Source organism: Cygnus olor, chromosome 25, assembly GCF_009769625.2.
Source record: "Cygnus olor isolate bCygOlo1 chromosome 25, bCygOlo1.pri.v2, whole genome shotgun sequence".
In the NCBI taxonomy this organism is placed as follows: Eukaryota; Metazoa; Chordata; class Aves; order Anseriformes; family Anatidae; genus Cygnus; species Cygnus olor.
Window position 1 is genome coordinate 5,018,652 of NC_049193.1, and position 16,202 is coordinate 5,034,853.

General features: G+C 39.7%; 1 protein-coding gene and 1 long non-coding RNA gene across 4 annotated transcripts; one reads left to right on the plus strand and one right to left on the minus strand.

Moving 5' to 3' along the window:
• Window positions 1–3,082, plus strand: LOC121059817. The gene is made up of 2 exons (XR_005814654.1): window positions 1–2,860; window positions 2,892–3,082. It is a non-coding gene; the product is annotated as an uncharacterized LOC121059817 (long non-coding RNA).
• A 373-nt stretch (window positions 3,083–3,455) lies between these two features.
• GOSR2 (golgi SNAP receptor complex member 2) lies at window positions 3,456–16,036 on the minus strand. 3 transcript variants are annotated; one of them, XM_040536973.1, is made up of 6 exons: window positions 15,898–16,035; window positions 13,674–13,738; window positions 10,829–10,937; window positions 9,574–9,706; window positions 6,534–6,674; window positions 3,456–3,834 (listed from the first exon to the last, which is right to left on the minus strand). In XM_040536973.1, exons 1-6 carry the CDS (start codon window positions 15,924–15,926, stop codon window positions 3,673–3,675), a joined length of 639 nt encoding a protein of 212 aa, XP_040392907.1. In that variant the 5' UTR covers window positions 15,927–16,035; the 3' UTR covers window positions 3,456–3,672. The 3 variants fall into 3 exon arrangements, with proteins under 3 accessions (XP_040392907.1, XP_040392909.1, XP_040392908.1); XM_040536975.1 differs by lacking the exon at window positions 6,534–6,674 and having other exon boundaries at window positions 15,898–16,036; XM_040536974.1 differs by lacking the exons at window positions 13,674–13,738; window positions 15,898–16,035 and adding an exon at window positions 11,077–11,119.
• Between the last annotated feature and the right edge of the window lie 166 nt (window positions 16,037–16,202).

Genomic DNA, 16,202 nt, shown 5'->3' on the forward strand with positions numbered 1-16,202 from the left:
AATTATCCTTATCAGATGAGCTATTTTCTTTCATATCATACTTTTTCTCCCCACCTCTTCTCTTGATGAGCAGGGAGTGAGAAAGCAGATGTAGTGGAGTTTAGCCATCCATCACAATGGAAGCACCACAGCCCTCCATATGTAGGACTTTTCTGGGTTGTTCCTGTGTGCTTCCTGTGACCTCAGCCCTCACTGAACAGGGCACCTGCCACCACAGTTCTGCCTGTGTGGGCAAACAGCCCCAGAGGCTGGAAGAGGAAACACCGTGACCCAGATACCTCCTGAAATACCCCTGCCCTATTCATGGCTGGTTCCTCTTGCTAGCAGTGCATTCATACAAGCCTTTATCTCTCACTAGTTTCAATGCCAATTTCAAATTGACTTTACAGCTCCATCCCTGAACACTTGAGTAACATTTATCCATTCCTCCTGAGCAGGCCACCCATTTGCACTTTCTGTGAACTTCTGTTTTACATCTGAGCTCAGGCATGGGTTCCCCATTCGACCAAGCCAACCTAGTACCTCACCTGCCTGTGTCCAGAAGAAGGTATTTGTCCAGCTTAAGTAATCAGGCATCAAATGTTAGCCAAGATAAAAAAGAAAAACTTAATTCTGGTTGAAAAAATCTTTATTTACATAACACAACAGATGAATCACATCATGTCCCACCCTTGTCCCCTTATGTATAAAATACTGGTTAAAAGTGTTTTGTTTTTTTCCAGAGACTAGTTAGTTTCCACAATGCCCTCTCATGAGAGCATTCCATTCAACAGCTGGAACACTTGCTGTTCCACAGAAGTTCACAAGCAAACAGCTCCACTGAAAGAAGCAGTCTTAAGAAAGGAAACGTCAGAGACAGCAGCTGCAGCAGCAACATGTGACAAGCCACCAGGATTTCAGCTCTGTCATTCCATGGTAGCACGGATGTTGATCCTACCTGTACTTTTACTGTGCCACACTAATGACAGAAGTTTTGAGGGTTTTACATTAGCCATCTGAGATGGCACAGGTGCTCTTGTAAGTCATTTTGGACTTAATATCTAGTACAAATTTGTTTGAAGTTACACATCATCAAATCCAGTCATCTAAGTGCTTCCCTTCCAGCCCACATCCCAACTCCAGATAGTGAATAGCAAGGACACTGCATACAACAGGGAAACTAGCCTACACAGGGAGACTCTAAAAGGACAAAAATAAACGGACAGAGAAACATGAATAAAAATGTTAGTCTAGTCCCTAAAGAGAGAAAATCCAGTTCCATTCATTTTATTTTATTGCTCATACCACAAGCTGAAAAGAAGAAAAACTGACTAGAGTCCTTACCTTGGTATAAGACGATTCCTGCTACGCCAAGTCACAAATATATAAACTTTAAACAATAAAGTTGTAAAATCAAGGTGGAGTTGGATCAGGACAGAAGATTTGCCAGGGATCCTTTACAAGGTGCCCAATTGATCTAATAGAAAATGATTTAACAAGTGCATTCTGTGCTAAAATCTATCATGATGAATTTCAGATGTAAAATAAATTCAAGGTAAATTTAGATTAAAGATACAGTAAGACACATGATCTCTCATTACCAACTTTCTGATTCCTTAGTACTTGTGGCTGACATGCAAAGTGATTCTGTACATGGTCTGCTAACATGTTTTCTTGAGAAAGTGCAACAGATTGACGAACACAAAGAGCTTTAAACACTTGGGAAACATCAAACACATTAAGAACAAAACGGCCAGCCAGAAGGTGTGCAGCACATAGGATATTCAACAACCACTGACACTTTTCTGCTTTCTTCTGCTGAACCCCCTGACAGGATTGTCTAGACACTGATGGCATCTTGGCCTCTTCCACTGTTGTGTCTGCAGGGCAGCAGCTAGTGCTCTGACTACTGACATTTTACTTGCCCTGGATTCCAAATACGAAGCTGACTGGACAGTGACAGCTGATCAAACTGGGGAGTCTCATTCTGGGCTTTAAAGTTATGCCACAGCACATGGATCAGTCAATACTTTAAACATGCAAACGTAAACAAGCACTGCTGAAGCCTCTTTAACTTGTCCATATTAGCTGAAATTGGAGGAATGGTATTAATAACTGAAAAAAAAAAAGTGCAACTAGCTATGTAATTATAAAAGCAAAACTTACTGGAGCAAAGAAATGCAGGATTTGTAAACTGTTATTAATTAAAAGACCCATAACCATTCCAGACAGAAAAAAAAAAAATGAACACCCAACAGAATGCCACATTATCTGAACGTGACACTGTCAGACATTTGGAAATGCTCCTGACTTGTACACAAAATGAGAATGTATCTGAAGGCTGACTGAAATGGATGATGCTTGAAATGGAAGGCTGTTTCAAACTTCACGATGGCCCTTCCAACAGAATCCCCAGTCTTCAGGGAAATGAGTACCACAGGAGGCATTTCTTAACTGTGTACGTTTAAATGGATAAATATCTACAGTCAAGAAGATACAAAATCTAAGCTATCATCTCTGTGAGATGATTTGTATGAGAATGTCCTTCACAGTAAATTCACAGGTAGAGAGAATAATGGAAATACCCTTCCCAAGGACAAGGGACATGTTTACCATCCCAAGGCACTAAGTTAAGGAAACTCTTCTGATGATCACACTGCTATTTTGAATGTTAAAAAAAAAAAAAAAAGAGCCCATTCCAGCTCTATAAACACAAATATCACAAGTTTCAATTTGAACACAGCAAGAACTTGCCTGCTTCACTGAATTCAAAAATACCAGCTATGGATCAGAAAACCCCAACCAACCACCTCAGATAATGAATACAATTCACCACAACACGATGTGCACTAGCACCAAAAACGCTCCCAGTTTTTTGGAGGTTGAATTTGGTATTGCCCAGTTTTTTGGAGGTTGAATTTGGTATTGTGTGCAGTGAGATGACACTCACTGATCTCCACCTGACTGGAAGCAGGGAGGAGTACAGCATTCAGTTTCCACTGGGAAGCAGCAGAACATAAAAAGATACCAAAACTTATTTCAAATAAGATGAGAAGCATTTCAGTCTTAACTGAAGATTGCTGGGTAAAACCGTATGGGTATACAAAAAACTAGCAGAGGTTATGACCATGCTTTTAGAGTTAAGACCCTTCCCCACAAGTCCTTTACCCTCCAAGCAGAAGAGTGCATTTGCAAATGGGAACCCTTCACTTCCTCTTTTTGCACAATCTGTAGGAGCATGCCCACAAACAGTGCAGAATTCTCCAGTGGCATTTTTTCAACAGAAAATACACTCACGAGGATCATTTCTAGCTATCACAGGAAAGGCTCACTTCATCTTATGTTGTACCTTTGCATCCTCTTCTCCCCTATCTACCCAACACTCCTGACTTGCATAACAGCCAGGCAAAAATTTCACTTCTGCCTCCTACTTAACCAGATTCTTAAACTTACAGACAATAATATGAGAGTAGTAATGGCTAAGGATATTTTTATAGGGTCATCTTAAACTACAGTGTCTCCAAAGAAATTTGTTCCCCTATGTGCTTTCCACATGACATGTCTGAGTGTGATTTGTAAACTCTGAAGTTCTCAGGAGGGGCTCATCCAAAGCAGCACTCAGAGGAAAGCACATTTTGGAGGGCAGTCCATTTTGCTCCAAAAGACGATATCCTCTGGCAATAGCTTAGTAGCTCATGTCAGATACTGCACAACGAGAAACATAATTACACAAGTCAAAATCATTCCCCCAATCATAAAATATTTATCTTGAAAGGCTCGCTTCTCAATCAGCCGCATTACAGTATTGGATAAGCCCAACATGTTGGCAACATCCAGGATCTTCTTGTGAGTACCCTAAGAATAAAAAGACAGCAAAGAAACAATTAACTCCATGGTATACTTCTTATTCTATAGAATATTTTATCATGGATGGCAAGTGATGAATTCTGAGGGAAATACTGAGGGATTCCTCAGTAAATGAAGGAACTTTCTATAAGTTCCTACAACTTCTTTGCCATATTGTTCCTACAATTTAAGAGAAGATAGCCATGGGACCCTGGAAATAAGTGGATTATTAGACTAATTCACACACGAGAACAAGAAAGAGGTAAAGGTACAAAGCAATGTGTCCAGACAGAAACATCACAGACAGCAGCTCAGAGAAATGAACTCCCTATGGAGGAATTAAGTCCTTCTGTTCCACTTCCAGACATACAGTCTAATAAGAGCTTGAAGCTCCAGACAACCTTTCTTGCAGAACTTCCCTCCTGCTGGTCCGAAGTACAGTTAATACCAAGAAGAGGTTCAAAAGGAAGTCCAGAAACTTGTAGTGTCAGTGGTCAAGTGCAATGAAAAGGCTGTAACAGTGTAATTAATGCAATTTCAAGAAATCCTTCAGGATAAAAGCAGTGAAAAGAGACCGCTGGCTGGTATGCTGCATGTCCGTATTTGTTTTGTTTCACTGCTGACGCAGCTGGTACTAAGAATGTCTGTGGATCCTACCAGTTACCGTATCACCACTACTGTGTGTACCCAGTCACTACTGCAGCACTGCAGTAATACTCTTATTTCAAGGCAACGGTCAAAGTAAACCGCATGAAATACAGGCTCATAGATGTACTTTGGACACTGTTCAGAGATGGGTATCATCCTATCTGGGAGGAAGGTAGAAAACTCATGGCTGCAGAGTCCCAGCGGTACAGGTAGATGAAAAGCACCATTCTAGATAAGCTAGACAAACAAGTGACATACAGATGTGCATTCAGAGATGCTGCACTCAGCACCACAGCTCAGCCCAGCTCACAGCACGCAATTAGCTGAAGCATGCCTCAGAGAAACACTGGGCAGAACCAACTTCCATCATACCTTGCAAAAAGATGGGCGCTGCCAGAAAGAAGCCTTATCACCATGGTGAGGATAAATGGACCTAGTCTTTCAAACTGACTTTCAGGTCCCAATGCTTAACAGAAAACCCTGCTTCAGAAGGCTGTGAGACCTTCAGGGAAGTTACTTTTTCAAGAGAGCATTCAAAACCCTGAATCCTCTTCTGGCACTAATAACCCATCCTTCCCTGCCTTTTCTTCCATGTCTGCTTCATGAGAAGGTAACAGAACCTCTCTTTGTTTCCACTAGTCCTATGGCTAGACCACTCAGCTACAACCTATCTCAGGAATGAATGCTTAACAACCACAGTAAGTTTTTCTACTGACTGCCTTTGTGTAAGAAGAAACATATATTCACTAGGTCAGTGAACAAATAATCTTAACCTTAGCTATCCTTCATCTCAGAGAAGAAAGACCTCAGCTTCAAACTCTGCTATAATGCATCAGTGTAACACTCATGGATGCAAGGACTCATCACCTGAGTATGGAGTAGAAAAGGGGCTACATTTATAATTGCCGTTATACTCTGCAGATTTTTGAGAACACCAGCTAGCCTAGACCTCTGTAATCAAGAAAGGAAGTACCCAGCCTGTAAACTGCAACGGACATTAGGATTAAAGGAAACACCTTGCAACTGTCACCGGTAACCCTTACGAAACGTGTACCATAGGTACTAGAATTTGTTCCAGCAAAATGCCTATGCACTTTCAGGGCAAGATCTGTATGTGTCTACAGTTCAGCTATCTGTATGTAAGCTGGCTAGACTGCCTTTAAAGCCAGTGGTACATTAGTCTACACAATCCATGGAATATGAGGTGTGATTCATCTGACCACGTGTAGGAATTTATGAATATCTGTATAGAAATTTAGCAATTAAAAATGCCTAAATCCTCTGACAGCTACATCCCAAAGCAGCAAAATCACAAAACAGGTAGCAATAGTTATCCCCATCTTAAGATGAGCATAACAGAGACAGGAATTTCCCTTTTCAGAGATCTAGCCTCCCCACCCCAAACACACACTTCTTATTAAAAAGCTCAACTTAGTAGCATGGTTTAGCGGTGGACTTTAGTACTAGATTAAAGGTTTGGACTAGATGATCTTGGAGGTCTTTTCCTATCTCAATGATTCTATGATTCTCTTTTTGTACCTTTGAACTCTTAACTCAAAATTTAACACCATCTTGAACAGTCTTTAAATTAAAAGACAAACATTCGTTATCTTTAACAGTAATTTGGGAAGATATATATTATTTAGATACATTAGACTTGAGTATTATCTCCATTACTGAACTTAAACATAAGTACTTTATGTGAGCTTTGTGGTTGCTCTCAGTGATATTTACCTGTACCAACGTCTTATCTGTGAGCTAGCCATTGCTTTCTTCGTTTGGAAGAAAAACAAACAAATCAAAAAAACACGGAACAGAACAAAATAAAACACAACATTTAGCACTCCAGATACTGACTATTTTGCAGACGAAGACTGCTAGCCTACCAGGACATAAAAAAAAAGAGCTTAAATATGTTCCTAGTAAAATGACAAAATATAAAGATTTTAGGCTTAGCTAAATCAGAGTTTAGGCCTTTACCATACTTATTTCTTCTACTTAGCCTGGTCATCTTAAATGCAGAAATGTGGGGTCTTTTTGGTAAAAAATGATGCCCCCACCTTTAATGTCACTCTCTGGTCCCTCAGCCCCTGAAGGATGTTGGTCCCACTGCCAATAAGATCATCCATGCCACGATGGGCATTCTGCAGGGATTCATTAAACCGTAATGTTTCGTCGATCGGTATGGTGGTGTCAGAGTCCTGTAGGGGAAATGCAGGGTCTTGGTTACCTTGCCTACTCACTCATACTCATAGATCCAGAAAGAGAACATACAGAAACAAACACCCCTTGACAGGACTAGTGGGATTATGGTTTTTTTTGGTTTTGTTTTTTTTTTTTAAATAGGGATGTTAAAACAATATTAATATTTGAGTGAACAAAGTAATTTAGAGAAGCCTATAGGAAGCAAGTCAAAAGGCAGAGTTGATCAGCTATTCAACTGCAATTAGATTTCAGGAGATAAAAGGTCAGATTAAAAATTGAGAATTTTCATAATCTATGACATAGATAGGAAAGAGTATTACAGTAGAGAAGATCAAAACTATCAGAAGGGATTAAACAAGGAAGTCATGTGATCGCTGTAAGCAAAAGATTTTTGAAAGACAATAGCACATTTATAATGACAAAAGGCTTGCAAAACACATGTCTGGGAGATGACATTCTATAAACTTGTATTAACAAGGTGCAAATTTCTGATAGGGAGGGCAAACAGACATATGAACCTAGTTCCCTGAAAGTCTCACTCACTCACTACCCAAGGCCTTATCTAAATAATAATTATAATTAAAAAAAAAAATCCAGAAAAGATGCGTTAGTGCAACTAGAAACTATAAATTTTGAAATGGAAATAACTCGGTAAAATTCTCTAACCTGGGTCACATAAGAGGTCAGAGGATGTCATCACTTTTCAAAAGGTTTCCAGTTTCATCTTCTCTGACACTACTCCACTGAGAGAGTCAAGGTAATAGTTCACAACTCCCACATTGTTTTGTGAACAGTAATCATTATATTGGTTAGAGCTAAGTGTGGAAACACTGGCTTACCTGCTTCCACGTACTCAAGAGTGGCGAGAACTACTAAAATGCATAATTCACATATTGGGCAGAAGGTGTTTAATACCTGTCAGCTGTAGGTTACTTGTGTGTAACAATATCAAATTTGCCCTGAGCAGTCTCTGGTGATTATTGTAGAAAAATTTTTAATACGGGAATCACATGTACAATCCAGTGTTAGATGTCTGACTGCCTAGATGGATATTCTGCTTACATAGTGTGAAAGAATGAAGAATAAAGGACAGAGCTATTCCCAGTTAGATGGTCAAAGATACTAGATGAAGAAGGCTATCGACGGTGTACACAACTCTTTGATCAAAAGTCAATACAGCACAAAGGTTGAAAAAATTATCTTGTCTTACAAGAGTCTGCAGAGCAACAGCACTTGGATTTGCATCTGAATGGCTATTCTTTCAGATATTTATTAAACTTCAAATCAGAAGGGATTCTGTTTCCTATGCAAGGAATTTGCAGTTGGTTTTCTTTTATACACAAGGCAGCAAGAAAACTATCAAAGTAGATCTTTGTTCATAGAAACACAGAATGTGTTGGAAGGGACGTTAAAGATCACTTAGTTCCAACCCCCTGCCACAGGCAGGGAAGGACACCTTCCTCTAGAGCAGATTGTTCAAAGCCCCATCCAACCTGGCCTTGTACCCCCTCAGAGGGACACTAGATGGCAGCATATTTTTCATTTGCTATAAGTGGTTTTCTCCAGAATTCTTCAAGGGAAGGCTTTAAAGACAACATTTATCTTCGAATTAAACAAAACATTCAGAACACTGTTACAGCTTTCAAGAGCTGTTATGTACACTACCGTGATTTATTCAGAATGCTTACACACTCACCTGACACTCCTATTTAATAAAATAGGGTAGTATATAAATAGCTATGTAAACTTCAAATGTAAACAGGCAGTAACTCACAAATACACCATTTGCCTATTAAAGGGACAATATACTTTAGAAGTTATGTTTTTGTAATGATAAGTTAAAAAAAAATAAAAAATAATCACACACCTTAATTACATCTTGAGACACCTTTCAACATGTTCAGGAATAAAAAATAGTTTGTCATGTATTTTGTGTTTGCAAGACTGCTACTCCTCTTCAAAACTGTTCTATTTACTCATGCATTTTCTTCCTGGACAAGCTTTCCTACAAGAAAATTTCCTCCCATTTGCAGAACACCACAGCTTTTGAAAACAAATCAGGTTTCAAGTGCCAGTGGTCATTTCAAGACTTGTTTATAATTTTGAAATAGCCAACAAAATGCTAGACGTCATTTATGTTGGGCTTTGAGAAGTGCAGTGAACTTTCAAAATCTCAAGAAAATATGGCCATTCACATTGCATTTTTCCTTGCCCTAACAGTGAAAGACAGCACAGAAAGCAAACAGTAAGATAAAAAAGACATGCTTTTAGTCACAGAAAAGCAAAGAATGAAAGAAAACCTACATTATTCAGAGCAAAATTTATCTGGGAATTTGCCGGGGGAGACAGCAATGGAAGAACTCAGAATGATCAAGAACAGGTTGAAACACATACCTGTCATTAAAAACTTTTGAATCATTTATAGTTAAAATGGAAGATTTCTTTCCCAGCTACACAATTTATATTTGGACAAATGAAAACTTGCTAGCATCTAACAGCAGGGTGCATAAAAGCCACTGATAAACATAACCATTTTCCAGACATTTTTTAAGTCCTGGGATTTGACAAAGACTTTTGACACAAATCCAATTAAAATGTATTCTTTGTTACCTACCTCATTCAACTTTTTGAAACTGCTATACAAAGTCAGGTAGAGCTGCACTGGATAAAACTGGAGCAGCAATCTCGAGTCTTTCACTACTGCCTCTTTTTTGACCAAGTTTTCCTCATGAAAGAGTTGTACTTTTTCAACACGTATTATTACTCTTTTCTATCTTTATTCCACTTACACCATCACACAGCAGCAATCTAATAGTCAAGCCTAGCTCTTGCTCGAAACTTCTCTGAAAGGTGAAGGGCTCTAAAACAGAGAAATCTAAAATAAAGAATATTTACATTAGTAGTGAATGTACGTGCTAGTAACTCTTCTCGCTGTCGTTCCTGCTGCTCCCGGATATAACGGCGATGTTGAAAGTTCCTCAGAGCTGTCTGCAGATGCTGAACATCATACTTCAGCTGGTCAACTCGGCTAGACAGGATCAACAATAGGAAGACATTCCCAGGGATAAAATACCAATCTTTTGTGGTGTTTTTAATGAACAACGGAGCATTATAAATTAACAGCGACAAATAGTAAGAATGATGGATTCTACTCATCTAAAAGATAAAGGACATTCAATGTTATGCTTACATCCCATACTCAGATCATTTGTGCCTCATTTTACTACTAAAGAGGTGATTATTTAATTGCAAGCTAAAGATAGAATGTGAAGCAGAATTCTTGAGCTATCTTATACATTCTATCCCATGACTAGTCTCTTCAGAGAGATTATATATATATATATATATTCTTCATTTAACACAGATTTGGAAAGACAGTAGGATTTGAACAGTTTCTACTTTATGACCTATTCACACAAAAGATTAGGTTTGCAAGTTTCATTAGTTTACATCACGTTCTTAAGGCTGAGTTTTTACAAAATGTACCTAAAAGCCAATTGGCAATAGAGGACATCTCCATTAGGCTAAAATAAATCATGTCCTGTATGAGTCCCAACTCTACTGTTTCTGATTCAATAACTACAAAGAAAGCATAGATGACTGTTTCAGATAGTGACTTTTATAATATAGGTGACATGAAATCCACCCTATCTATGAAGGCATTGGGACTAAAAATTAATAGCAGAGTCATAGAACAATTTAGAATGGAAAGTTCTCTGATGGTCTCTGGTTTAAGCTGCTCAAACCAGTGCTATTTTTTGAAACCTTATTTTAGTCACCAACAGCTAGGAAAAGTTTTCAGAAAAAATTACAACTACTGAAGTAATTTTACTCCTTACCTCCACAAATACCATTAAAAGCAAAAGAATTTCAACTCAGTATGTCATTTAAGCATCAAAGTGCTGTATTTTGCTAAGCAGCAAAGTACTCATCTCGGAACAGAGCCATGAATCCAGCTCAATCGCCAGTCTGCAGGTAAATGCAGGAAAAAGATTTTGCCTCTGTGCCTCAGTTCTGTTACAGTTGAGCAGAGATTTAAGTTGTAATGTGAAAAGGTTCAACTCAAATGAAGAGGAAAAGGGCTACAATAAATTTAATGAAAATAACTACAAAGACTACACCATTATCAAAGCAAAGAAGGTGAACTTACAGTTTAGCATTTTGTCGCTTATTGGGAGGTTCTTTACTAGACAGGATTTCCAGACGTTCCAAGTTGCTGAATATATTGTCTATTCTTGCTTGAATCTCATTTTCTACTACTGCAAGGGAACAAAAATATGTTTTGATTTGAATTAAAGAACTGCAAATTGAGTGAAGGCAAAAGTACAACAGCATTCAAACTAGTATTTAAAAACTGAAAGACACAAATTCTTGCTGGATGGAAACAAACAAACAAACCAGATGAACTAAGAACTGTACAAATCATGAAGAGCCACTTCTTCAACTGGCTAGTTTGAGACTCTTGCTTTTTCCGCCCTCCTCTGAGAAGGGAACAGGGAAAGCCTTTGCTCCTTCAAGATTCATGAATTTCTTTCCCTATCTGCTCTATATAATAGGACTTAAAAGTTCCACATTTCCCTCTGCAGCCCCTTCCTGTTTTCCCAGGTCTTGCTCATAAAAGCTAATAGCCAAGATGATTCTCACAACAATGGCAATTTAAACTTCTGAAAACTGTTAACGAAGAGTTCCATTATCCACACCTATAGCATGGGAGGTTGACAAAGCAACCAGAGGAAGTAAGTGTTGATGGGAATTGGCAGACTAGACAAACAGTTCGGAAAAGCATGCCCAGGGTTGGGGAGCCCTTACAGGTGGGAAAACAAAACATATATCTGCCTCTGTGATCATCTACTTTGCTATTGCTTCTGATAATGTGTGTGTAGAAACAGCAGAGAGACGAGATCAAAATGCAAACTCAAATACTTGTACTTTAATGAGGTGGGAAGCACATACAACTAGGAGGAAAAAAACGGATTTATATGCTTTCAGTTACTGTCACTGTACAGCAAAGCCTGGTAAAAGTCACTAAACCTTTCCTCAATCGACAACCACATATTCTAACTGTGTCACAATCCAGCATTTCACAACTTGAACTGTACAGGGAGACCTTTAATCATCTGTCATTATTGTGCTTAAAGAAAGTGAGCTTGCAAGGCTGAAGGTACGCACCCTCCAGAGCACATCCACAGAATGATTATTAGAGGACAGTGAAGCACCATCATGTCTGTGCAGTCATGAAGACAAGTCTCAGACTACCATGGCCAGTCTTAGAATAATCAACAAATTCTTTACAATTTGATCTCACACAATCAAAGAGTAGCCAACTCATATACATAAACACAGATCAATCAAATCATGCTAATTCATTTCTCCATCATTTAGTACAGCTAAACTTCACAGAAGAGCAGCCAGAACAGCAGATAGACAATTACATCACTATTAGCTAGTCCAAACAACAGTGTTACTTCCTTGGTCGTCGTATGTTTTTTCTGAGCAAGAAGGGATTATTTGCCCAAAGCTGGAAAAGAAAAGCTGCAACTGAAACTTTGATTTCCTGACACTTTTTCCTGACCTTCCGACTAAAGCTAGTTCTTTTTCCCATAAATTCTTGACTACACAATAATATCTAGAGCACATATCTGTATTTTTATATATAAAATAGTATGTTCATTTATTGACTATATAAAATGGTACATAATCCCATCTCTCACTTCAAGTAGCAGAGGCAAGACAGCAAGTTATGCTAATTTTCAAGGGGCTCCAAAATCACATTTAGTAAACAGCAGTCAAGGAAGTCGTCTGACATTGTACTAGATGTACAGGTAGCAACAACCATCATAGAAAATAGAACCCTACTGGTTCTATTTTCTATGATGGTTGTTGCTACCTGTACATCTAGTTGTTGTACCTGTACAACAAGTTGTTGTTTTTTGATAGGAAAAGTTATCACAGCCTTTTCTACAGTGAAGTCATGTTTCATGAATATAGTTAGGGTAATAGAAGTCAGTCGACCTGTGGATAAATGTATCTAGTATGCCTTCACTTCAAAAGTTTTTGATCAGGCCCATTACCAACTAGTTTTACAGGAATTCAGACTTCAAATGTGTATCCAAAATGTATTTGCCAATTCTGCACTAGGGTGAAAAATCTTGCCACAATAAATCATATTATTTTATGACAGTCATTTTATTAACACAACGTTATAGTCCAAACTTACTGAGGCAATTTCAGACCTAGTCGTTCCACATATTTCTCATAAGCAAATGGAATTACGGGTTCTCTGGACTTGATGCAAGTCTCTACAGGACTCTCATGCAAGCAGGAGCCGTTAGAATCATCCTGCTTAAATTCCGGCACATCAAACGACAGTCTTTTCCCCAGAAACTGGACTAAGAATCTTTTTGGGAAGTTTGCCAATTACTGGGTGCTTGAGGAACAGTGAAACAACAGGACAGATATCTAGTGATATTTTTCAACTTCTGAGCTTCTAACAAACTAGCTTGGTGATGTCTGAATTTGCAATTCTGCCAACATCTGTGTGTTATATTACACCTCCCTATATGCATCAATTTGATCACTTTGATTCTTTTAATCTGTTTATAACGTATGTCTCCACGGCATACTCTGACAATGCATCAAAATCTCACAGCACCAAAAAATATCTGACATTCCCAGTTCAAGACGCTTGTAGAAGCATTTACAGCAAACACCACTTCTCAATTCAAGAACTACCTACCATAGGAAGCTGACTGGAAGTAAATTTTTGTTCAGTCTTTTCCACTCTGTCCTACAAGACATCACCTTAATCAGGTCAAATGGTAAAATAATTTTAATGCATTCCACATCAGCAATTTGTCTCACCTGTTGATCATAGTAACTGAAAAGCCAAATTAGTTCACGTAATGATTGTAAATATAATGATAAAGCATACGAGGTTGAAGGTTCAGGTTACATCAGCATTGGAGTGGGACTTTTCCCTCTAATTACCTACTTACAGTGTACTGACTGTTTGTCTGAAGTTTCCAGACGTCCCATGTAAGATTGGACTTCATGGACTTGTCTATCAAAAGACAAATAAAGAAAAAGAAGTCAGTTAACATCCATAAAATGAAAAACAATTTTTCAATATCTTAACTTTCAGCTTCTCTTAAAAGTACCTTTCAGAACATAATAAGAATCAGATACATGGTATTCAGTGCAGACAGCCCATCATTAAACATATAAAAAACCCACAAATCTTCAGTTTGAAGACAGCTGTGCTTCCAATTAATATGCATCTACAAAGTAACTTTCAGTGTTAAAATAAAAATCAAGGTGAAACGGATTTTTTTTTCCTTCAATGACTTCCAATCCAGTTTTAGCTCCCTTCTTGTATTATAACCTGAATTGAGGTTCTCTCTCATGTCACACACCTGGTATGCTCAATGTCATTTAAGATCTACCTACCCCAAGACAACCATGGAGGTATCAGATTCGCAGTAGGAACTCATAAATAATAAGTATAGCAGAGGAAAGGTCTGACTGGTAGAAGAGCTGGTACAAAGGAGACCTTAATAACAGGTCTGCAGTGAAATACTACCTAAATACTCCACTAAAGTGGCAAAGAGACACCACACCTTTACGGCACTGCAGAAACAGGTAGTACGCATGTTCAGCACAAGCTTTGTCACCTCCTTGTCACAAAGAAAATAACGGTACAGGCAAAGGATCAGGGAAGGACTATAAAGATTATGAAAAGTACTGAACAGCTTTAATACAATAGAGTTGTTCAGTCTGGACTGCAGATAATAGCAGGGAGACATTCTTGAGCACAAACGGCACATGGGAAGGTGAAGCAGGAATGACTTTCACCATCTCTTACAGTACATGAATCACAGAAGCATCAAAATAAAGTAGAAAGCTTAAAATAGACGAGAAGGAATTCCTGATGTTGCACAAGCAGTGACAGAAGTAAATAAATAAATAAATAATAAAAACACATTGATAGTTGTTAAATTCATGTGTTTCAACAAAAAAAAGCCTCAAATTTCTGGGAAGCCAGGACAATATTCAGTGAAAATATTCACTCTTAAGTTACTTTTTTTTTTTTAATAACACTGTGCCACTAACCAGGTAACTCCAACTTTTACAGTACTTATGACATGTTCAGTTAACTAGAGAACCAATTCAATATCCAGTATCTTGCATCCCATACTTGTTCGATAGTTTTCTTTTCAATCAGTTTCTCTAGGATGCCTCAGACATCTTGAGACTCACACTGCTTTTAAAATGCCTGTTTAGAAATCCATGCGTAGGAGCAAAATCAGATCACAGGCAACCAGCCTAGAAAAAGATACTTCATATTTACCAGGACTTTTCCAATGGAAGATAATACAGTAAGTCTGGGAAAAGGTGGAAAAAGAGTTTACAAATTGAGATTACCTTCAGACTGACAATAAACTACAATAAAAAGCAGAGCTCAAGAGCTACAATCAGAGCAAGGCAATATGGAAACTGGAACAAGGCAAAAGCATTCCCCTTATCAACAACAGTTATATCAAGGGCTTGCATTTCTGAATCGACAGCAGGATTTCCAGCTCTTCCCTATATCATTATTTAACGAAACCCATTAACAAAAATACTAGGCTGGAATATTTGGATTAACTCCCTCCTTTGGCCTCTTTCCCATGAGTTATTTCCACCACACTGACAGGTTTTCTGCCTTATTTGTGGTTTGCATTTTTCCTACCACTTAAACCTCACCAGATTACCCTCATCTCCAAAACCGTTTCATATCTCACTGACACGTTTCCTGAGAGGGTTTAAATGCTGGCCCCGGCCATCATCAAAGCCCACTGCCATAAAAACCCTAGCAAACGAGTGTGCGTTAAATTCACGCGCATGTAGTAAAACAGAATCACTTTTTTTTTTCAGTGAACGCTTGTAATCCCACACTTTAAAACCTGAGGCCAGTAACTCCTGCCTTGACTCGGGCCTGACGTGGCTAAAGGCACGCCGGGACTTTGGACCCGGTCAGCCTGGAGGACCCGGGTTTGCTTCGCCCTGCGACCGAGAAACGACACAGCTCCCCTCAGCCCCTCGGGGGGTCCCGGCCGCTACCGCCCCCTCCCCGCCGCCATCCAGGCGGCCTCGGCCGCTCCAAAACGCGGCCCGGCCCGGCCCCCGCCTCATGGCGGCAAGGCCGCCACGGGCGCCCGCCGCAGCGCCGCACGCACGAACTTGTTGGTCTGGTGGTAGAGTGCCTCCATGGCACGACTCGGCCCGGCACGGCTCGGCTCGGCTCGGCACAGCCCACTCCTCTCCGCTCCGCCGCCCACGTCGCATCCGGCTTCGCCACCCTCGGCTTCCGCCGGCCGTGGCCCCGTCAGGAGCCCGAGCTGCCGCCAGGGGGAGCCGCGAGCCCGCGGCCGGGGACAGGGACAGGGACAGGAACCGGACGCCAGCGCCGCGCCCCGAGGGCTGCGGCCGCCATCCGTGTCCCCGCACGGCCCCAGCACCGCGCCGCCGGCCCGGCCAGGCTTTCC